We start from the raw sequence: 25,091 nt of genomic DNA, 5'->3' as shown, positions 1-25,091 counted from the left end.
TTTTTGAGACAGGGTCTCACTATGTAGTTGACACTGACCTGGACTCACTATGTAGCCCAGGCTGGTCTCAAATTCACAGCAATCCTCCTGCCTCAGCCTCCCAAGTGCTGGGATTACAGGCATGCGCCATCATGCCCGGCTCCAAATTCCTTTTCATAGATAAAATTTTCTGAACCATGTAAATACCACCAATTCATAAGGTAACAATCTTCCCTCATTACCTCAGAATGCTGTTTCAAGTGTTAGGAGAGGGATCTTATGTGTGGGAGAGGATTTTGAATATCCAGCTTTGGACATATGAAAGTTTAGTAGTGATTGCTTTGTTTTCTTGGAAATAACATTTCTTCACTTTTTTCCCTCAATGTCTCAGGTTTCTAGAAGAAGGAAACATAGAAGAAGCTGAAATACAAAAGCAGAGGATTGAACAGCAGCAGAGAGAAAGGCGGCGGATCTTAGAAGAAAATAATATGGAGCATCAGCCACGGTTTTTCAGGTGTGTGCCTGGGTCCATTGTGGGGTCCTGGTCTGAGAGGGACTAGCAACATTTCTTGGTGCCCATCTGGAGAAAGAGAAGAAAAGTGTCCCTTACCCCAAGGCCAGCTTCTCCAGGACCCTCAGCTCCAGAAGGGTGAAACCCTCCGCTGAGCGTGCCTAACCTCCGTGCTCTCTCGGTCCTCCAGCAGAACTAGCACCTTCCCTTTCCCACCTCCTCCTCTTTCTCTGGGGCCCTGAGGTGCCTTTGCAGAAGGTACTGGGGCCCCAAAGCCAGGCCACCTGATCATATTCGTGGCTGAGGCTGGCTACCCACATACTCTATTTTAGATTTTTTGTTTTTTATTCAGTGACGGAGATAATTAACCATCATCTCACTGGTTACCAAAATGGAATTCAAAGTAGTCTAACTCTTGAGTAGCAGTTCCAATACCCTGACACTTGGATTTGGAACATTTACTGTTATTTTTAAAGTAACCTGCTTACTGGGCATGGTGGCGCACACCTATAATCGCAGCACTTGGGAGGATCGCCTTGAGTTCAAGGCCAGACTGAACTATATAGCAAGACCCTGTCTCAACAAAACAAAACAAACTCACTAGGAGGTTCTGTTTAAAATATTTAAATTTTAAAAAATTTAACTGAAAAAAACCCAAAAGGGTCAGGGAATGAAAGTGATTTAATGAGGGGCCCTGTGGAATGTTTCAGAGGAGGATCTTGCTGTCCTTACTCAAAATCAAAGTTAAGACAATATATAGAGGAGAGGCAAGTTTCTGCACTCTGTCTTCCACCCCAACCCTGCTCTCTAGGCAATCAGTAATTTGGTTTTTTTGCTTTTTATTTCTGTTTTGTTTTTAATGGACAACAGAAGTAATATTTACAAAGATTTACCTACTACTCTCTCAACAGCAATAAAATATGTATTTCAAAACATTAGAATAGCAACAATCATGTTATGTCTTTAAAATGTAATACTCTTTTCCTCAGGGTGATAAAGATTTTGCCAGGTTCTTTCTGATCATTTCTCCAAACTCAGGATTTTAGCAGTTGAAGATCAACTCACCAAAGCTTCATCTTGCAGTATTCCTTACTTTATTTAAACATTTGAAAACTAAGATAGATACCTTAAATCCTTTATTGAAAAAAGGAAGGAATAGAAAAGCCTGACCTATTGATTTATTGACCAGTAGACAAGACAAACATATACCCTTAAATAGATTGGTTCTTTTTCTTTTCTCTCATAAATCATATAGTTTCATTTTTTTAAAAAATAAGAAAATCTATACTTTTAAAGATATCCATTACTGTGTATTTTAGGATCATTAAAAATTGTAAGTAAACTATCTCAAGGACTAGTTATGGAGATTTATCAAGTTGGTCTAACATGAAACCATTAGGAATGACTTCACAAGATACCACTGGTAAGAGCATGCAGATCCCAGTGAGAAGAGTTCATGGACCAGAGCATGGTGTGCAGGTCCCAGCCAGGGCTCCGCCCAGACACCAGCAGCTCAGGCCCAAATGTGCCACACAAAAGTCCACATGGAAAAGAGCTGTACAGGTTCTTAGGCAACAGCCAGGGCCTGCCCAGATACCATCAGTAAGTGGACGCAAAACCAAGCCAGAAGCCTACTCAGACACCAGTGATTTAGGTGCACAAAGCCAAAGGGCCTCCCAGACAACGGTTACACAGATGGGCAGGCTCAGATACCATTCCAAGGGTGCACAGGCCTTAGCCAGAACCCTCCCCAGACAACAGCGCAACATAGGAATCCAGAAAGCCACCATTCCAAACCCAAGAATTGGCACAGTGGTAAGCAGCAGAGAAAAGGCCTCTCAGAATTACTGAGAATTGAAACCCACTGGGTCAGCAAAAAGTCTCCTCAACAAAGGTGCAGCAGACTGCATCTGTTGAAATGAGAAGACATGTAAACAAGTCTCAAAAACAGACTTCCAGATCACCTAAGGCCCCAAAGGGCAATGATTGGAACAGTCTGATACTCAACCACCTGTACTCCTTGGACTGGCAATGAAAGAGGATCTGGAAAAAATGAAATCAGAAATAATTTCTCAGATAACAACAGAGATTGTGTCCATAGTTAAAGACATGATTAATAACTCTATAAGAGACACAAATAAAAAAATAGTGGTGCTGAGGAACATGATGGAATCTCAGCATAGGAAGCAAATGGAATCCATAAAATAGATGCAAACAGATATCCAGGAGACTAAAAACTCCATTCAGGTATAAAGATAGGAAAAGAAGAAGTTAAACTCATTATTTGTTGACCATATAATACTCTACATAGAAGAACCAAAAAACTATGCCAAAAGACTTCTAGATTTAATTGACACTTTCAGCAGAGTATCTGGATATAAGATCAACACTCAAAAATCTATAGCCTTCTTGTACACGAATAGCAGACTCACTCAGAGAGAAATTAGGGAAACAGTTCCTTTCACTATAGCATCCAAAAAAAAAAAAGAAATATCTAGGAATCGATCTAACAAAGGAAGCAAAAGATCTCTACACTAAAAACTACAGCACTCTGAAAAAAGAGATCAAAAAGGAGGATATAAGAAAATGGAAAGACATCCCTTGCTCCTGGGTAGGAAGAACAAACATAGTGAAAATGACCATACTTCCAAAACTACTATACAGATTCAATGCAATCCCTATTGAAATTCCAACAGTGTATTTCACAGAACTAGAGAAAATAATCCAAAAATTCATTTGGAACCAGAAGAGACTGAGAATATCAAAAGCCATTCTAGGAAACAAAGACATGACAGGGGGTATCACAATACCCAACTTGAAACTATACTACAAAGCCACTGTGATAAAAATAGCATGGCACTGACAAAGAAACAGACCCAAGGATTAGTGGAACAGATTAGAAGATGCAGAAACAACTCCAGATGCATTTAGCTACCTCATCTTTGACAAAAAAGCCAACCATACTCAGTGGATAATAGATAGCCTCTTCAATAAATGGTGTTGGAAAAACTGGATTTCAACCTGCCAAAGATTAAAACTAGACCCCTGTCTTTCACCAGGCACTAAACTAAAATCCAGGTGGATTAAAGATCTAAATATTAAAACAGAAACACTAAAGTGGCTGGAAGATAAGTTAGGTAGAACTCTCAAAGACATTGGGATAGAAAAAGACTTTATGAATAGATTCTCAGTAGCACAGGAGCTAGAACAAAGAACAGCTGTGATATCTTATTAAAAGGCTTCTGCATGGCAAGAGAAACCATCAACAGCATGAAGAGACAACCTACAATGTGGGAAAGAACTTTTAACAGCTATTCCTCAGACAGAGGTCTACTATCTAGAATATATAAAAGAACTCAAAAAAAAAATTAGACCCCTCAAATATAAAGTATGGGCATCTGAAATGAACAGACATTTCTCAGGCAAAGAAGTAGAAATAGCAAATAAATATATGAAAAAATGTTCAACATCACTAGTCATTCTAGATACAGATGAAAACAACACTGAGATTCCACCTTACCCCAGAAAGAATAGCTGCCAGCAAGAAATTAACCAATAACAAATGCTGGTGGGGCTGTGGGTAGGAAGGAATCCTTCATTGTTGGTGGGAGTGCGGACTGGTGCAACCACTGTGGAAATCAATATGGAGATACCTCAAAGAGCTAGGACTAGAGAGATTCCATTTGATTTAGCCATCCCTCTGCTGGGTATCTTTCCAGAAGAATTAAAAGAATAATACCACAGTGATATATGCACACCCATATTTATAGCAGCACATTTTGTAATAGCTAAAACTTGTAAACAGCCCAATTGCCCATCAACTGGAGAGTGGATAAAGAAGATGTGGTTTTTCTATAAAATGGAGTACTACTCAGCCATAAAGAACAAGAAACTGGAGATATTCATAGGTAAATGGATGCATATTGAGGCCATACTCTTAAGTGAAATAAATAGGACACATGTGTAAATACTGAAGAGTTTCTCTGGTGTGAAAAACTAAAAGTGTAAATAAGGTTCAAATTGTATAATTGATATTGTGAAATAGGAAGAAAAGGTCTAAAGGAGTAGGGGAAGTGAGAGGGATAGGGGAAAGGAAAAAAGGGAAAAGAAAAAAGAAAAGGAAAAAATAGAAACAAAGTATAGAGGGGGTGAAGGGAGGGCAGGGGAATGGGGAAGAATTAAGAGCCAAGATACATCATGTAAAGGCACAAGATCCCAATGATGAATGTAACTGTACTTTATACCTAAATAGTACCAGTAACCTTAATGGGAAAAAAATAAAAAACACTCCATTGAAAGTTTATGCAGCTGAATAAGCCAGTGTGAGGACAGAATATCAAATATAGAAGACAGGATTACAATTAGTGATCAGGCAAAGAAAAAAATTTTTTTCCAAAGAAAAATTTCTTAAAAATAGGGAGCACAAGAAATCAGTCCAGCAGCTGCTAGATGATGCAAAGAAGAATAACGTAAGACTGATCAGAGACAATGAAGAAACAGCACAGAGTGCAAATGACATTTTAAAAAAAATTGTTCACAGAAGTGATGGCAGAAAACTTCCCAATCAGGGGAAAAGAATTTGACATACAGATAAGTGAGGCATATAGGACTCTTAACTAGCCTTGATTAAAAACAAGCAAACAAACATAAAATTACACCTAGGCATATAATAGTTAAGATTCCAGAAACCCAACATAACAAAATCCTACAAGCATTTAGAGAAAAGAAATCATACAAAGGGAAGCCCATCAGAATCACAGCAGACTTCTCAGTACAAACCCTCAAGGCAAGAAAAGCATGGAGTGAAGTATTTGAAGCTGTAAAAGAAAACAACCTCCAACCCAGATTTATGTACCCTGCAAAACTATCTTTCAGAATTGATGAAAAAATAAGATACTTTCATGATAAAGAGCACCTGAGGAACTTCATGAATACCAAACCACCACTCCCAAAAATTTAAAACAATATCCTAGAAAAAGAAGATGAGGATTACAACCCCGGGAAGCCCAGTGGAATTAACCCATCAGGCAAGAAAAAATAAATGCAAAGGGGAAGAGTCCAACAAGAAAAGGTCATGACAAGGATAAGTGAATACATATCAATTATAACCATCATGGTTAATGGTCTCAATTCACCAATCAAAAGAAATAGACTGGCAGAATGAGTCAAGAAGCAAGATCCAACAATATGTTGCATACAAGAAACACACTTAATTAAAAAAGAAACTCATAGACTGAAAGTTAAAGAGTCGAAAACAATGCTCCATGCAACAGAAACCTGAAAAAAGGAGCAATAGCTATCCTATTTGCAGATCAAATGGATTTCAAACCAACACTAATTAAGAGAGATAAAGAAGGACACTACGTCCTTGTACAGGGAACAATCTAAATGGAAGAGATGACAGTCATAAATATATATCCACCAAATACTTGTGCACCCAACTATATAAAACAAATACAGACATGAAAAATCAAATAAGCACTAATACATTAGTAGTAGGGGACCTCAGTACCCCAGTGTTACAAATAGATCAACTAGACAAAAGATCAACAACAAAATACTAGAATTCAGTCAAACTCTTGAACAAATGGACTTAACAAATGTTTACAGGGTGTTCCACCCCATAAAATCAGAATACACATTCTTTTTGGCCGCACATATATTCTCCAAAATAGACCACATGCTTGCTCATAGAACATATTTAAGTAAGTACAAAGGAATTGAAGTTATCCATTGTATATTATGAGACCATACTGCAATGAAATTGGAGGTCTGTAGCAAAAGAAACCCTAAGACTTTCATAAAAACATGGAAATTGAAATTGTTCACTTCTGAACAACCAGTGGGTCACAGAGGAAATTAAAGAAATCAGACAGTTTCTACAATTAAATCACAATGCCAGTACAACATATCAGAATCTATGGGACACAATGAAAGCAGTCTAATGAGGGAAATTTATAGCAGTGAATACTCATATTATGAAAACAGTGAGCTCAAATAAGCAACCTATTGCTGAACCTCAAGCTTCTAGACAAAGAAGAGCAGGACAAACCCAAATCTCATAAAAGGGAGGAAATTATAAGATTAGTGCAGAAATCAATACAATGGAGACTAAGAGAACAATACAAAAAAAATCAAGCAAAGAGTTGGTTCTTCAAAAGAACTAACAAAATTGACAAACCCTTAGGCAACCTTATCAAAAGAAGGAAAGAAAAGGCCCAAATCCATGCAATTACAAATGAAAAGGGTAAAATTACAACAGACCCAGCAGATATCCAGAGGATCATCAGTACCTACTTTGAGAACCTATATGCCAATAAGATGGAAGACACAAAAGAAATGGACAGATTCCTAGATAGATATGAATTACCAAAGTTGATTGAAGAAGACCTAGAAATTCTAAGCAACCCAATACCAATCAATGAAATTGAAAATGTACTTAAAAACTTACCAACTAAGAAAAGCCTGGGCCCTAATGGCTTCACTGCTGAATTCTACAAGACATTTAGAAAAGAATTATTGCCATTACTGTTTAGAGTCTTCAATGAAATTGAAAGGGAAGCAATACTCCCAAATTCATTCCTGGAAATTAGCATCAACTTGGCCCCAAAGCAGAGAAAGACCCAACTTAAAAAGAACTATAGGCCAATCTCACTAATGAACATAGATGCAGAATCCTTAATAAGATACTGGCAAATAGAATGCAGATCATCAAGAAGATAATATACTGTGACTAAGTGGGATTCATCCCAGGGATGCAGGGATGATTCAACATACACAAATCAATAAATGTAATATGCTATATTAACAGAGTCAAAGACAAAAACCATATGATCATCTCAATAGTTGCAGAAAAAGCATTTGACAAAATCCAACATCCATCCATGATAAAAATTCTACAAAAATTGGAATAGACAGTCTCTATTTCAACCTGATAAAAGCCATCTATGAAAAACCAACACCCAATATCATACTAAATGGTCAAAAACTGAAATTCTTTATGCTAAAATCAGGAACAAGACAAAGCTGTCCACTGTCACCACTCCTGTTCAATATAGTTTTGGAAACATTAGCCACAGCAGTTAGACAAGAGAAAGAAAGAAAAGGAATAAAGATAGGAAATGAAGAAGTCAAATTGTTATTATTTGCAGATTACATGATACTCTATATAAAGACTCCAAGAACTCCCATCAAAATTCTTCTAGACTTAATAACTAAATTCAGTAGAGTAGCTGGATATAAGGTCATCACACAAAAATCAGTAGCCTCCCTGTACACGAAAAACAGACTCACTGAGAGAGGAACTGGAGAAACAACTACTTTCACAATAGCATCTTAGAAAATGAAATACTTAGCAATCAACCTAACAAAAGAAATCAAAGACCTGTACTCTGAAAACTGCAACACTCTGAAAAAAGATTGAGAGGATATCAGAAAATGAAAGGATATCTCTTGCTCCTGGGTAGGAAGAATCAATATAGTGGAAATGGCATACTTCATGGATCTGGAGAAAACAATTGAAAAATTCATTTGGAATGAGAAGAGACATAGAATAGCAAAAGCAGTTCTAGGCAACAAAACAAGGTAGGGGGTATCACAATCCCCAACTTGGAAGTATACTACAAAGCTACCATGTTAAAAACAGCATGGTACTGGCAAAGAAACAGACCTGAGGATCAGTAGAACAGATGAGAAGATGCAGACACACTCAGTCACCTCATCTTTGACAAAGGAGCGAAATATCCTTACTGGAGAAAAGATAGCTTCTTTAATAAATGGTGCTGGAAAAATTGGGTTACAACTTCCTAAGATTAAAATTAGACCTATATCTCTTACCATGCACTAAGCTAAACTTGAAATGGATTAAAAATCTAAGTATTATAACAGAAACACTAACCCAACTTGAAACGAGGTTAGGTAGAACTCTTGAAGACACTGGTGTAGGAAAAGATTTCATGAACAAAACCTCAGTCGCACATGAACTAGCACAAATAATCAACAAGTGGAATCTCTTATTAAAAGGCTTCTACACAGCAGAACCACCAACAGTGTGAAGAGATAACCCACAATGTGAGAAAAAAATTTTACCAGCTGTTTCTCAGACAAAGATCTACTATCTAGAATATATAAAGAATTTTTAAAAATCAGACCTCCCAAATTTAAAGACCCAATAAAAAAATGGGAATCTGAAGTGAACAGACACTTCTCAGACAAAGTAGAAATAACAAATAAACATATGAAAAAATGTTCGGTATCACTGGTCATTTGAGAGATGCAAATGAAAACAACACTGAGATTCCACCTCACCCCAGAAAATGGCTGCTATCAAGAAATCAACCAATAACAAATGCTGGCAGGGCTGTGGGGAAAAGGAACCCTTCTCCATTGTTGGTGGGAATGCAGACTGGTGCAACCACTGTGGAAATCAGTATGCTGATACCCAAAAAAACTAGAATTAGAGGTCCCATTTGACCTAGCTATTCCCCTGCTTGGTCTCTTCCCAAAAGAATTAAAAAACTCATACCACAGTGATATATGTGCACCCATGTTTATAGCAGCACATTTTGTAATAGCTAAAACTTGTAACAGCACAATTGCCCATCATCTGGAGCCTGGATAAAGAAAGAGTGTGTGTGTGTTTTGTTTTTTTATTAAAATGGGGTAGTACTCAGCCATAAAGAATGAGAAGCTAGAGACATTTATAGGTAAATGGATACACATTGAGGCCATACTCTTAAATCAAATAAATAGGACACACATGTAAAAATCAAATAGTTTCTCTGGTGTGAGAAACTAAAAGTGTAAGTAAGGATCAAAATGTATAATAGAGAATGTGAAATAAAAAGGAAAGGTCCAAAAGGGAAGGGAGAGGTAGAGGAAAGCAAAGAAGGGTAAGTAGTAAGTATGAGAAAAGGAAACAATGGAAACAAAGTCTTTGTAAATAGAGAGGGATGGAGGAGAAGGGAATGGGGGAAAATAAGAATCAGGAGATGTTTAGATAGAAATTCTCAATATAGTATCAGCATATTGTATACCTAAAATGTTCCAATAAAATTAGTGAAAAAAAAATCAAGGCAGATAACTATGAGGAAGTACCCTAAGATAACAGTCGTCAGTCTAGCCTTTTCGTTATCTTTTTGTTTGGTTTTTTCTCTGTACTTCTTGCATGTATAATACAATGGAGGGAATTACATCTCTTAAAAAAATGACTTCACAAACTCTGTGGAGCAACATAGGAAATGAATTAACATTCAAATGCAAAATATGGAGTGTCGTCCACTGGCACTGCAAATGTATAAGAATTACATGTGCAGTGGAAAAGGACTGAAAACTGACAGTTGGGAGAGGCATTGCTCTTTTTCCTTTCAATTGTTTGTAAACTTGTCATAGTATTGAAAGGAACTTTTTCTGAAACTGGGGGAAATATGAGAGTTGTTCAATAGTAGCAGTCCTACTTGGGACTGTTCAAATTAGAAACATGACAAAGAGCTATCAGAAAGGAATGTAGGGACCCAGGTGTCTTTGGTTGTGTCTCTTTAGGATCAGCCAAATACCACTGGAAATTCCAAGTGGAGATCACATCTCAGGCCAACTCAGCCCTCTTTGTTCTGATACACAGATTGGCTCATTTTAAACAAGTCCCTTTATTTGAATAGGGAAATAAGTGTGGTACAAATATCCACATTCCCAAAACTGTGGGAAAGCCAGAACTCTATTTTTGCTCCTGAAACTTATGGCAGTATCAGTTAAAATTACAAATGTAAGTGCTCTTTTACCCAGCAGTGCTATCAAGATTTTTACTGTAACTACACTTATACACATACAAAATAACATGCTTTATTTGTAATACCTAGAGTTTATAAACAATCTAAGTGGCCATCTGTAGGATGCCTCTTGGATACCCAGTGGCCTATCCAAACATTGGAGTATTGTGTAACTGTTTAAAAAGAAAATGAGGAATCCTCTGTCTCTGGAGTCATCATAATTTTCCTACAAGGGGCCGGGGATTTAGCTCAGTGTCGCAAGTGCAAGGACCCAAGTTTAATCACCAGTACCCCCCCAAAATTTTTTCCTATAAAAATAATAAATTTAAAAATAATGATAAATCTTGTTGATTTTGCGACCATAAAGTCTCAATAGCATTTAACTCAGCTGTTTAACAAAAAAGCAACCATAGAGGATATTTAAACAAATTGGTAGGCTACATTCCCCTAAACAGTATTTCAGAGATAGAATGATTGATTTGACCTTTGGGCTATAGTTTGCTGACCCCTGCTGATCATGCTGATGGGAAAATATCACTTGTATATTTCTACATCAGATATTCGGGGTAAACCACTGTCTAGCACTACTGTTGCATAAAAACAGGAGGGCACGAAGTACATGCGTGTATGTACATTCATGGATTCTTTCTGAAAGAAGTGAAGATGATAACATCACTGTAGGAAAAGAACTAGGAGGCTGGAAGAGAGGACTAGGAAGAAAACTTAGCTTTTATCTTTTTATGCCTTTGGAAATTGTATCTATATAGCATACTTTCTATTTTTAAAAAATAGTAAACCAGGCCTATTCTCTCCATTTCTTCCAGTTTTGTTTTTTTGTTTGTTTGTTTGTTTTTGTTACCGGGGATCGAACTCAGGTCCTTGTGCTTGCAAGGCAGGCCACTGAAGTGCTGAGCTAAATCCCCGGCCCCTTATTTTATTTTTTTAGTGTTAACTTACCACTTTTTTGAACAACCTGGTTGAAGTGTAACTTTTACGTATTTATTCCCCAGGGGGTGATTGTCATCTAGCCATGTTTTCTGTGCAACAAATTATCTCTTCATTTGTCCTCTCAGAAGCAGTACTTTTCAGAGCCTCCAGGTTTGAGAAATTAATTGTCAGAAATAACAAAATGGCTCCAAGCTACCAGTCTCCGCACAGTTTCCGTGCAGGACCATCACACGTATGTGGTGATGCGGGTGGGGAAGGGAAAGGAAAGAGGGAAGGAGAAAGAAGGCTTGGCAGTATTTTCAAGAGTTTGCAAGAAACGGTTTCATCTTTCACAGGAAATCCAGTGATGATTCTTGGGTGAGCAATGGCACCTATTTGGAACTTAGAAAAGATTTTGGTTTTTCCAAATTGGATCATCCTGTCTTGTGGTGAAAAGCAAAGAAGACGAAAGAAGAAAAATATATTTATGTACTTCTCCTGTGTTTGCTTCTGGAAGCAGTACAACCTGTGTCTGTATACGTAAAAGATGTTATCCAGAATAATCACTTGTGCTTAGCATAGCATTGTAAGTATTGAAGTATATATTTTCTTCAGTGGGTTTCTTTACAATTTCAAATGTTATCATGATTATTTATATGAATGTGGAACACCTAGATATTTCTTTTTATATATAAACTTTAATAAAAATGAAAGATTGAATGTTAATGTGTGGATTAAAAAAGAAGCTTTAACACTAATTTCCCAAAGGTTAGGGAAAATTCAAATTAAATTTATGCCTTATAAAATTATGTTGGAGGAAAAAAATCAACCTCTCCCAGGTGCATTAAGAAATAAAAACACCCAGAGTTACCCATGCACACATAAACTACTGAGTTTAATTTGGTAGCTGAGATATCTTTTTGCCTCAGACAGCTCTTGAATCGCTCATACAGAACAATTCTGCTGGTGCTAGAGTCTGAAGATTTCCATTTGCATTTTAGTGATTAAGGGGATGGCAGATGATAGTGGAATTATGTTTTTATGTAAGACCAACATGGCACCTTCTACAAGGTGAAGCATTTGCGCTTGTCCCACCCTGTAGTTCTTTTGCCTTATATGCAAAATTGTACCCTCTGGTTATTATCAACCAGAGAAATCCCCGTTAATTTAATGTCTTAATGGCACCCCCAAGAGATGGTACGAAATTAGTGAGAGCTAAATCCTTGACAGATGAAGAAATGATCTTCTTCCCATCCCACCCCACCCCACCCCTAGCTTGTGACCCTCTCCTGTTTGGCCACGTCGCTGTGGAATATGGAATGTCCCAGGTTACTATAAAACATACAATGTGTTCCACACAATAGTTGAACTTTCTAAATGTTTGGCAAAAATAACATTATTTTAAATAACTCAACATGTTTTTCTTAAATACAGTTCTGGTATTTCCTACCTCTTAATAAGCACTGTATTTTACACCTTGTATAAAAAGTATGACCATCTGCCTTATAGACAAATGTAGAGTTGATGTGCTTCTTTTGTATTGTCTTCTGATAAGCTTTAAGTGTCATACCCCTTTCCTACACTTTCTTCTTATTTATGCCACTGAGTTCTGCAGCAGTCTTAATAGATTATACGACTGAAAGGGGAAACTTTTTAAAGTGTTATTTCAAATTACAGTAATATAATTTGTGCAGTAGTTGAATTGTATTCTCAAAGCAGTTCCAGCTTCTGCCCAGATTACATTAAAACCAAAGCCTAATTGTGCAGCCTTCTATTCAGAAGCCCATGAAAATATCAGGTGTGGTGATGTGGTAAAGAAATTTCTCCTGGAAACATGTGAATTTCAGAGATGTAGAATGCTATGAAGGAGTGAAACAACAGAAAAACGATGCCTGATTTTTCAGTGTCGCACCAAATATTCAGTTGGACAGAACTGCATGTTTTAAATGGAAAGTTATTTAAAGTGGGTTAGTAGCCTTTTAGAGTCTGCAAGTGACTGACATTTTAAAACAACACATTAAATATCGGACTCATTTATTGCATTTTATGGAGACACCAAAATGAACTTGATGTGGGTATCACTTCATTTCCTAAGCATTTGAACGACACAATCCAATTCTTTGGTGTGAGCTTTCTTTTCTTTTCAAACATTTATCCAAATTTTGCTCACAGACATGAAGAAACATGCTGTAAATTTAAGCATACTCAGGAGAAAACATATCTTGTTTTCACTGTGTGAGAGTAATTGTAGAAATTTAGTAATATTGGCTGTTAAATAGGCCGGCTCCAGAGGCTGACTCAAAGAAGAAAAAACAACAAAAACAAAATGTACAGACTGAATGGAAGTATTTATCATGCAGTATTTATAAATTGTTTAATTGTTCTAATTCTGTTATTTCAATTAATTTTATGATTTCTTTTGGAATCACAAAAACAACTGGACCAAATGTCACTTCAGTAGTTATCTAATTTGAATGTAGGGTGAAAATTAATAAAATTAAGTACAGAACTATATGCAAATTTTGAAACCATTAATCAGTACCAGCATCTTTACGAAGGGCTTTTCTAATGCATTCTGTTATTTGAATCTTAAAACTACCTTGAGGAGGAAATGCTTTTTTCTTTCAGTCCTTTCTCTCATGAGTTCCTTTCCACCAGATTTATATGTTTAGAGCTTTTACAGAAACTTGACATTGTTTGGGAAGAATTGAGGTAGAATTTAGTTTTCTGGACTCTGAATCTCTCTATTAAATAATGACAGTCACCACACCATTGTAGATACATGTTTTGGTTTAATCTCTATTTTAACCCTAATTATTCTGTCCTAAATTTATGGTAAATCACATGTTCTTGGAAATGGGGCCTTGTACAGGAAACCATAGTGCACATTGGATATTTTGTTACCACTATCAAATACCCAAACTGCAGGAGTGAATGTTTCACGTCTCCAGTCTAGCATGGGAGCAGAAGTGGTCCCTCTCCAGACCCCAGGGCACCCTAAGGCAGGTGTTTCCCTGAGTCACAGGTAATAATAAAAGCTCCAGTATAGTTTGTGCCTGCAATTCACTTCCTGAAAGCTAGGTGGGTTCTGCACTAACTAAACAGATGGGGCTCCCTTTAGGACAACAGCACAGTTATCTACCAAGTACCCAGAAAGTCCCATCACCCCCACACACACGCACACACACCTTTATTTGCTTCATGGGAGACTCTCCAAGGGCAAAAAATACACAGACTGATTTTTTAAAGATGTTTACTTCATTTGGACTGCTGCTTTTCTCATATCCTACTTTTAATTATTTTCAGTAAGTCAATTTCTTGGACTTGGGCACTGTCCTTCATTTGTACTGTCCAGATTTAATAAGTAATCTTGTTCTACTAAAGATGTCAGGCCTAACAGAAAAACAATAAAGTGTTTATTCAGCTGTTGCACTATGGTGTAGTTCTACTATGTGTATTACATATTATATTATGGCTTCCAACTATTGTAGCATCTCCTCAAACCTTTCAGTTATGAGTAGGAGCAATAAGAAGTTATTCTTATATTTTAGGATTAATAGCTATAGTGTTTTGGTATATTTTACTTGAATGTCTTTAATTTTGATATTAATGTCTATTTTTGCTAGCAGATGACAGCTATCTTCATGTGCTTTACTTCTGCATTGTTTTAATCTGTTACTGTTAGTCTTTGCCTGTACTGGACATCTATATCACATCAGTATCTGAAAATCATGACAGTCTGAAATGCAAAAAAGTTTTGCAGACCTTGGTTTTGGGTAATGAGACAATCAGAAGCAATTCATTTATTCATGATGATTTTTATCTTGCTCTGTTTTCCTCAGAGGATACTTCTTTTTTAAAGAATATTTGTAAATCTTTTGGTTAATAGTTTGTAAAATTGTTCTCTGTCTAAATCCCACTATTTCTCTCACAGTCCTGTGGCTTCCCAAACACTCGTTAATTTGTTTAACCCCATTATGTAGCTACTGATAATTTACTATGAATAAATAACATGGAAAAAGACCACTTTGTCTTTGTTTTTCTGGGTTATGGGTATTTGTGGTTGATGGAAGGTGACAGAGCAAAGCTCTTGCCTTAGTTCTTTCTGGGAAGAAATATATAAGGTTACCTAAAGTGATAAGTATTGGGGATAAGAATACCCTCAGGCACAAACTGGGAAACCATGCTGCTAAGATAAGTATTGGTCCCAACTTTTCCCAGTCATACTACAGATAAAGGTCTCTCAGATCTTGGAAAAGGACCAGTCCCAAGGAGCCCCTTCTTTTAACCTTATCATGCTATAGAAAGATCATTATTTTCTTTGTATGTCCTAACATGAAACAGGAAAATGCTGATTATTTGCACCAATTTTAATAACCCTTCCAAATGACTAGATCATCTCCCATACCCAAATCATGTTCTTTGCAAAGCATGCCTAGCACTCACTAAAGTTCCATTTGATTCTTTTGGTATATTTATGAGGTTACACAACATGCTAGATTTCAGAGTTACACATATAAATTCATATCTTTGCATCTCTAAGGAGATTTAAAGATGCGCCTAAAAGCAATTCATAAACCTTGATTGAACCCTTGATTAAAAGAAAACAAGCTATAAAAACATTTTGTAGATAATTAGTAAAATTTGCATTTACACTTCTATAGTTTAGGTCTTGAATATCCCCCAAAGGCCACATATTACAGCTTATGGACTATTGGAAGGTGGTAGAACTTTTAAGGGGTGAGACAACAGAAGGAAGTTAGGTCTTGAGTGTGTGTTCTTGAAGGAGGTAATGGAACCCTAGCATCTTCCCTTTTCTCTTCGCTTTCCTGCCACCAGGAAGTGGGCACTTCTGCTTCACAGTGCAGTCCCTACCATGATGTTCTGCATTGCCACAGGCCCAAAAGGAAATTGACCATGGACTGAAACCTCTGAAACTACGAGCCTAAATATATTTTTGCACTTTGTAAGTTTATCTCAAAATTGTCATCACATCAACAAGAAGGTAATTCAGAATAATGGTACTACAAATTAGTATTGTTTTCATGGCTATGAGTTATACCTGACAATGTGGTTCAGAACCCCTGGAACTTATTTATATGAGGTGTTTGGAGAAGCAGGCTAGGAAAAAAACAAACAAACAAACAAAAAAAAACCAGAATGCTATAAACAAAGCTGAATGGGCAATTCTGGGAAAGGTTCAAAAATCTAGAATGGTGATAGGAGTTTAGACTAAGGGCTGTGCTGAGTAGGTTTCAGATAGAAATGAGGACTCTTAGGGATGGTATTAAAGGCAAAGAACTTAAATGGAAAAGTGTCAGACTAATAAGTCTGGTGGAGAAGATTTCAAAGCAGAACAACTTTCATGTAGCAGGATGGGCATTACTGACTTCTTTCAACCAGATATACAGTAAGAAGAGCAAAAGCAGAATACAAAGATTTGAAAAACTTAAAATTTGGCCAGAAAAGGAGAATGCTTAAAAGTTGTGATCAAGGAGGTTGAAGTTGCTAAAAAGATTACTGCCAATAAAAAGAAGCCAAGTACTTTGTGTTGGGAGAATGGGAAAGATGCCTTGAGGGCATCTCAGGAATCAGCAAGGTCCCACCCATCTCATGCTCAAAGGGCTTTGAGAGCCCTGAGTCACCCAGAGCTCAGCACAAGGCTGTCTAGGGAACAATTTCCCTGTGACTTGGTTCCTTGTGTTCAGTCATCCAGGTGTGAAGAGGGTGCTGCAGCCATAGTACAGGTGGCTCCAGCTCAAGCCCAAGCTAGTGGCAAAGTAGACATCGTCCTCATGATGCTGTTATTCCCTGCCATGGTACTACTGTGGTAGCTTTCACATCAAACTACATCCCCAGCTGATTTTCTATTTTTTATTTTTGAGACAAGTTCTCATTAACTCATTAAATTGCTCAAACTTATGATTCTCCTGCCTCAGCCTCCCTGAGTGCTGAGATTCTGGTGTGTGCCACAATGCCCACCCATGATATTGGTTTTGCAGGCATGTAAAATGCAAGATTTGTGAGGTCAGAAGCTTCCATCAAAATGTCAAAGGAAAACCCAGGAGTTTAGGCAGTATGTGTTTCCAACAATTTGTAGAATTCTCCAAATTTCAAGCAATCCCTAAGAACAAGATATGTGAATAGGAAGAAAAGGGCTAAAGGTGTAGAGAAAGTGGGAAGTGTCGGGAAAAGGTAATAAGGGAAAAGAAAAAAATGGAAATAAAATGTTTGCAAATGGGGAGGGAAGCGGGGGGGTGAAGGGAGGGCAGGGACAAGGGGAAAAAAGGACAACCAAGACCTGTCATGTAAAGGCACAAAATCCCAATGATGAATGTAACTGTACTGTATACCTAAAATGTACCAATAAACTCAATGAAAAAAAACTGAAGCCTGGAAAAAAGGACAACCAAGACCTGTCATGTAAAGGCACAAAATCCCAATGATGAATGTAACTGTACTGTATACCTAAAATGTACCAATAAACTCAATGAAAAAAAAAACTGAAGCCAAAAGTGCAGTGGAGACCTCAGGAGGTAAGAGATACCAGGGACATGAAACATGTCAAGGGAAGCTGCAAGCGGGAAGCAGAGCCATCTCAAGCAATAGGCTACCTGGGCTGTAGTGAGCAAGGCCATACAAGCAGGGCTGCCCAATCCTTTTGGAGCTGACATCCAGCCATCATATTCCCTAGATGCTAGACATGGGGGCATAGGATTTAATTTTTTTCCTGCTGGTCTGCTTCTTCTTTATTATTTTCCTCTTCCTCCCTTTGGGGGTGAGAATATTTACCCTATGCCATTGTATTTTGGAAGTATCTTTTAAAAAAAAATTTATAGGAACTCACAGCTAAGAGTTTGTTTCAAGTCTCAGAGGAGACTTTGAACTTGAATTTTTGAGCAATACAGAAACAGTTAAGATTTGAGGGACCATCAGAGATTGACTGAATGCATTTTGCATTTTAGGATAGATAGGATCCTTTGGGGGCCAGGAACAGAATGCTGTAGTTCATATCTTAAATGTCTTCCAAAGGCCACATGTTATAGGCGTGGTAACCAACTTCTGTTGCTACTGGGAGGTGGACACTTTAAGGGGTGAGACCTAACAGAACACTGGGGTGTGCCCTAGAAAAAGGTATTGGGACCCTGGCCCTTTCCTCCTCTTTGCTTCCCAGATCTCCTTCACCATATGTTCCCCACCATGATCCTCTGCCTTGCAACAGGCCCAAAAAGCAAGGTGCAAGCTAACCACTGGTTGAAATCTCTGATACTATAAGCCTACACAAATCTTTATTCTTTGTGGATTGCCTATCTCAGATAATTTGTCAAAGTGACAGAAAGCTAACACACATAATGAAATTATTACCAATTTTCTTACATGTATTGTGATATTGCCTATTCAGCTGAATTCAATCTGCTATTAAAGGACCATTTCCAGCATTATTCAAAATAATGTCTTATCAGCACTAAGGAAAATCTTCAAAGGCAGCCTCAGAATATTTTAATATGTTGGCATTAAGGATACTATCTCATCGACTTTGAGAAGGCAATAAAACTTAAAGTTCCAAGCCATTAGTTTTTAAATTTAGTCATGTTCTAAGCATATCAATGAAATAACCAGCATTAACCTAGTTAGTATCAACAATTAGCAATCCAGAACATCACTGTCCCCCAAGCTAACACCAGTAGAGGATTTCTTCTTAGACTTAACAGGGAACACTGCAGGAAACAGGATCCAACTCAGGTGGCTCAAGGCACTTAAATGAAGTGATCATTTGCAGGGCCATGAGCAGGTGTAAGGCATGGAGAGATTAGCAACAGTAGGAAGTGACTTCTAACCCAGCAGCAGATGGACATGCTTAGGAAGAGACAGACATCAGGGGTTGCAGTTTCAGAGGAACATACTGCTTTTGCCAGAAAATCCAGACCAGAGAGAGGAGAAACTACAGCTGACTGCCTCCTCCAGCTTCCCCCTTCTCTTCTGCCCCCTAGTGACTGAGCACAAATGAACACAGGAGTCCAGGTAAGGTCCTTACTGCTTAGTCCCCAGGGCTGGAAGGAAGGGGCAGAGCTGAGTAGAAAAACAACACCTGGACCCTATAGTCACCTGAGCTTTTGGGAAGATTTCCAAGTAAATAGGCCTAAGAGCCTTGAAAATGATAGAATTTGAAGGCAGATGCTGATTGGCTGAGCCTCCTCAAGAAATCCTGCTTTATGGGCTTCCTGGAACAGGGAAGACCCTGATTACCCGAGCTGTGGCAAATGAGACTGGAGCATTCTTCTTCTTGATCAATGGTCCTGAGATCATGAGCTACTTGGCTGGTGAGTCCGAGAGCAACCTTTGTAAAGCCTTTGAGGAGGTTGAAAAGAATGTTCCTGTTATCGTCTTCATTGATGAGCTGGATGCCATTGCTCCCAAAAGAGAGAAAACTCATGGAGAGGTAGAGTGGTATATTGTATCACAATATGTGTGTCAGTTGTTGACACACATGGATGGCCTAAAGCAGACAGCACATGTAGTAGTGATGGCTGCAACCAACAGACCCAACAGTGCTGACCCAGCCCTACGACGATTTGGTTGCTTTGACAGGGAGATAAATATTGGAATCCCTGATGCCACAGGATGGTTGGAAATTCTCCAAATCCATATCAAGAACATGAAGCTGGCAGATGATGTGGACCTTGAGCAGGTAGCCAATGAAACTCATGGGCTTGTGGATGCTCACTTAGCAGCCCTTTGTTCAGAGGCTGCTCTGCAGGCCATCCACAAGAAAATGGTTCTTACTGACCTAGAGGATGAGACCACTGATGCTGAGGTCATGAACTCTCTGGAAGTTGCTATGGATGACTTCCGGTGGGCCTTGAGCCAGGGAAATCCATCAGCACTGCCAGAAACTGTGTTAGAAGTGCGACATGTAACCTGGGAAGACATTGGGGGCCTAGAGGATGTCAAACGTGAGCTTCAGGAGGTAGTCCAGTACCCTGTGCAGCATCTAAACAAATTCCTCAAGTTTGGCATGACATCATCCAAGGGAATTCTGTTCTATGAATCTCCTGGTTGTGGGAAAATCTTGCTGGTTAAAGCCATTGCTAATGAATGTCAGGCCAACTTCATCTCCATCAAGAGTCTGGAGCTGCTTACTATTTGGTTTGGGGAGTCTGAGGCCAGTGTCAGGAAAATCTTTGACAAGGCCCGCCAAAGCTACCCCTTGTGTGCTTTTCTTAGCTGAGCTGGATTAAATTGCCAAGGCCTGTGGTGGTAACATTGGAGATGGTGGTGGAGCTGCTGACCAAGTTATCAACCAGATCCTGGCAGAAATGGATGGCTTGTCCACAAAAAAGAATGTGTTCATCATTGGAGCTACCAACCAGCCTGACGTCATTGATCCTGCCATCCTAACAGCTGCCTTGACCCATGTACATACCACTTCCCAATGAGAGTCCCATGTTGCCATCCTCAAGGCAAACCTGTGCAAGTCCCCAGTTGCCAAGGATGTGGATTTGGAGTTCCTGGCTAAAATGACTAATGGCTTCCCTGGAGCTGACCTGACGGAGATATGCCAACGTTCTTGTAAGCTGGCCATTCATGAATCCACTGAGAGTGAGATAAGGCGAGAGCATGGGAGGCAGACAAATCCATCAGCCATGGAAGTAGAAAAGGATGATCCAGTGCCAGAGATTCACAGAGATCACTTTGAAGAAGCCATGCACTTTGCCTGCTGTTCTGTCTGTGACAATGACATTCAGAAATATGAAATGTTTGCCCAGGTGCTTCAGCAGAGTCGAGGCTTTGGCACATTCAGATTCCCTTCAGGAAATGAGGGTGGAGCTGGCCCTAGTCAGGGCAGTGCAGGTGGCACAGGTGGCAGTGTGTACACAGAAGACAATGATGGTGACCTGTACGGCTAAGTGATGTGACCAGCATGCAGCAAGCTGGGTTGGTTGGACCCTGTTCCTGGGGTGAGGGTGCTTGCCCAGGAGAGACCAGGCGTACGCCCATTGCCTGCTTCATTCCTCAGCCTGAGTAGTTCAGCTACCAGTCAGACTCTGGACGGGGGTTTCTGTTGCAAAATATACAACAAAAGTGATATAATAAAAATAATTCTCATTTGGGAGGCAGAGAGTGAATTACCAGGGAATTGAGCCTTGGGCCTATACCATTTCTGTTATAGTTTGGGCCAGTGTAGGGAGCCCATGTGGGACGTGGACCAAGGCACCACCACCAACCCTCAAAGTAAAGCATCTGCACTTCACTCCATGCTGCCTGAGCCCTCTCTTCTCCTAGCCAACCTGGTTAGGTGGGTGAGGGGCCATAGTTGATCGGTGTTCATATGGAGAGTAGGTTGATTTTATTTTACATGCTTTAGAGTTATTGTTGGAGAACTAATCACAAGCTGTTTCTAAACCAAAAAATAAAAAATGACATGTCATAAAAGGACAATAAACGTCAGGTCAAAACAAAAAAAATGATAGAATTTGTTAAGTGACTCTCATTTTATCAAGGGTGACTTATGATTAACTAAACATGCTTTTTTAAAAGTCTGATTCTCCATGTTATTGTTGCTGTTTTGTTACAGTAATGGTTTTAATGAGCTAAGCAGAGACTTCTTAACTGCCATAATTTAAACAGACATCAGGCTGGGAAAAAACATCAATGTAAGTAATGATTCTCAAATTTGGTTAATGTTCTGGGGGTAATTTATATGCATGCATGTGTACACACACACACACACACACACACACACACACACAGACACACACACACACACAGAGTCCTTACAAAGTTACCCCAGATAGTTTAGCCCAGATAGCACCATACAATTTGTTGATCAGCATTTTACCACCTGATAGCTGCAACACTATCTTCTAATTTCATGGTATTTGTTGGCCTTTATAAATGGTACAGTAATAGTAGTCATGTTTCTTTGCATTAAATTTTATACATTGCTTTTCCAGTGTCTTTGAAATTGAGAGGTAGAGGCCATATCACCTGTAATGCCTCCTGGATAGTTGGAAAAGGGCTTTCAGATAGGCAGTGCCCAGCAGCTGCTGTATCGTGGTCTTTGGAAACATTTATTAAGCCTGGAACGTTCAGTGCTAAACCCAGACAGCTCTGCACCTTCAGAGCTTCCGGGCTGGTGGAGGGTGGTAGGTCAGTGGGTAATCACAGTATGCTCAGGAGGCTCCACTGTCACCCAAGTGATGACCGGAAAGGTGACATGGGCTTAAGTGGACTGAAATGAGAGGAGATATGGGCCTCAGAGACAGTGAAGAGAGAAGAGACTTGATGGCCAAGGAAAGTGGGGAGGTGTCACAGATCTAGGTCACAATGACATTTTGGATATGTCACTGTATCTGGTGTTTCCTCAGGCCCAGGCATGAGACAAAGGATGGGGAGTAGAAACAGCATCACTGTAGTGGCCAAGGGGACCAGAAGAGGCCATGAAAATCACACACAACAATCTCAACAACCATTTTAAAGTGTACACTTCTGTGGCATCGAACACATCACGTTGTTGTATGACCATTACCACCATTCATCTCCAGAACTTTTTTTTATCATGCCTTACTATAATTTTGTGCCACTTAGACTATTTCCAACAAAACTAGACCTTTAGTTCATTTTTTCTTGCTGACCAGTAAGTGACAGATGTGTTACTGGTAAGAAGACAGAATTGAATTTTTCACTTGAGTGAAAGTTTTGCAGTTACACTCCTAAAGCTCAGCATGGCCCCATTTAGGCAGTCCCCGTTCCCCAGAAGGGTGTCAAGGACCAGAAGTTAAGCAATTTTGCCAAACTCTCATAACATAGTAATAGCCGTGAGGAACAAGTGTGTGTCCATCCGGTTTCCAAATCTAGTTCCTTATGCTGCAGAAGGAGTTGCAACCAGCATGATCTCAACACCCTCTTCCCTTCCAAGTAGAAGTACTCATTCTCTCATCTTAATTTCAGAGGTTTATGTTGGGTCTTTGAAGCTGAGAGAGGCAGCACAATCCATAGAAAAAGAACCCTACAATGGATTTAGTGCACCCAGTTCTAGTTAGTAGTGAGAGCTTAGGTAGGCTGCTTTGGCTCTACAAATCTCATTTGCTCCAACAGCAAATGAACAGATTATTATTGTTAAAGCCTCCCCCAGCCCTTTCCCCTCCCTGTCTCCCTCTCTCTCTCTCTCTGTCTATTGTCAGTCTATACCTTCAAGAATAAGTAGAAATGTTCTTTGGTCAAACAACAGATACTAATGAGCACCACGGGCCAACCATAACCTCTGCCTGTGGTGGATTAATTAATGGGCAACTTGTAAAACCCAGCTGAACTCAGTCAGTGTGGTTCTGGGCATGGAAGACCCACCTGAGTATTGTTGCGAACAGCTTAAAAAGAGACCTGGAGGTGAAGATGGTTTGCTGTTGATTTTCTTGGAGAAGCTTGCCCTTGCTGTAGCTGCTTTCCTTATGCAAACTTGGCTGTTCTCAGAGGAGCTCTGGGCCTCACTGTCACCGGGAATAGCTGCTGGTCTCCTCAAGGAAGTTCTGATCTTTGCCTTGAATGTCACTTCCTGGCTCCAGTGTGGATCCCTCAGCCTGGTGGCATAAATCCCTCACTCTGCTGGTACAGGCTTTCTAGCTTCCACCACTGGCCTTTGGGCCTTCCCAGTGCAGATCCTCCATGCAGACTTGCATGAGACATCGCCATGGGCTATAGGCCTCTGGCTGGACCCATGGAGGACACTGCCTTGGGCTCTAGGCTTTCAGCTGGACTTGTGCAGAACGTGGCTGTGAGATCTAGGTCTTTCGCTGGATCCTTCAGGTCCCTGGTACGTGGACAGATCTCTTGTGCTCCTCTGAATTTGACTTTTTGGGTAACTATTATAAAATAATCCTGTAAATTATGTGTCTCTTCCCTTGCAAACCCTGACTACAATACTGCCCTCATAAGCTTACTTACATATTTCAGAATCTGCTTTAAATTATTCTTTTAAATCCTAAATCCTTGCAGTAGAAACTATTGCGCCAACTGGAAGAATAACAGTGCAGATGTTCAGTGAAGAGCTGTGACATCAGAATCAATAGTATGTAAACTATAGTGGGGTTGGAGAATTTTTGGAGACTGTACTAGAAAGATACCAAGTGATAAGACTGGGATGCTTGAAATGTTTGAAAGAAGTGGGCTAAATGCATCATAAAAGGCCTTTGCATTTAAGGAAAAGATGTGATCCTTATTTAATCTGTTTCTTCAGTATTTTCTGTGTCAGTGAGTAGTGGAGCTACATCTCAAGGTCCTGGGCTCTATCCCAGAGATCTGCAGGCTCTTTTGGGGGAAGTCCTCAGAGTGTCATCTCAAGTTCCACAGACTCCCGGTTTCTATTATACTGGCAAAGCAATGAGGAACACTAAGGACATGAATGGGCATGGCTGTGTTCTAAGAGGAGGCTGAATTGCCGGCCACAGTTTGGTGACACTTACTGCATCCCAAAGCACAGTCGATAGGTGCCCCTGGATAAGTGTAGGGAATCTTGTTTCAAACCAAGAACATCAAGACTTCCTGATGGGTGTGCCTGTACGTAATGCAAAGTAGCGAAAGGAAAACTCTCAAGGTCATAGGGCTGCAGACTCTTAGCAATGAGAGTCTTCAGAAGGCTGACAACCTTGGCCAATTTTCCAAAATCACTCCATTTTCCCCCACAGAGGACACATACACGCGTTGGCTGCAGCTCTCACACCTGACCTTGGCATCTGCATTTCACTGTCCTTGGAAATCCCCTTAGAATTTCTGGGGCATCTCATACCACTACACCCAAGACAGAATCACCCAGAACAAGCTATGCAAGAGCTGAAGAAGAATCATAGGCTAGGTCAGCGTTTCCCAAAATGTGGCCTCTGTGTCCTTATCAAGGTCACCAGAGGTTTGTGTTA

The 25,091-nt window shown here is 39.4% G+C and overlaps 2 protein-coding genes across 5 annotated transcripts in view; both read left to right on the top strand.

Annotated features, from left to right (window-relative positions):
* The window catches only part of Osbpl3 (oxysterol binding protein like 3), a 153,463-nt gene extending 141,128 nt beyond the window's left edge, over nt 1-12,335 (top strand). For all 4 annotated transcript variants that reach the window (XM_010628246.3, XM_010628243.3, XM_010628244.3 and 1 more), the window contains 2 exons: nt 371-493; nt 11,538-12,335. In XM_010628246.3, coding sequence (XP_010626548.1) covers nt 371-493; nt 11,538-11,634 — 220 coding nt within the window. In that variant the 3' untranslated portion in view covers nt 11,635-12,335. The remainder of the gene's footprint in view (nt 1-370; nt 494-11,537) is intronic.
* Nucleotides 12,336-16,556: 4,221 nt separating this feature from the next.
* On the top strand, nt 16,557-21,089 carry LOC104865030 (transitional endoplasmic reticulum ATPase-like). Its single transcript, XM_010628353.1, is given in 4 exon segments — nt 16,557-16,591; nt 16,646-17,000; nt 19,373-20,380; nt 20,382-21,089. Coding segments are annotated over 4 exon segments (2,106 nt in total).
* Nucleotides 21,090-25,091: the final 4,002 nt, after the last annotated feature.

This window comes from Fukomys damarensis, unplaced genomic scaffold, assembly GCF_012274545.1.
Source record: "Fukomys damarensis isolate Sample0158 unplaced genomic scaffold, DMR_v1.0_HiC HiC_scaffold_4, whole genome shotgun sequence".
Taxonomy (NCBI): domain Eukaryota; kingdom Metazoa; phylum Chordata; class Mammalia; order Rodentia; family Bathyergidae; genus Fukomys; species Fukomys damarensis.
Note: the sequence above shows the minus strand (reverse complement) of the source record. Positions and strands in the feature narration are given on the sequence as shown.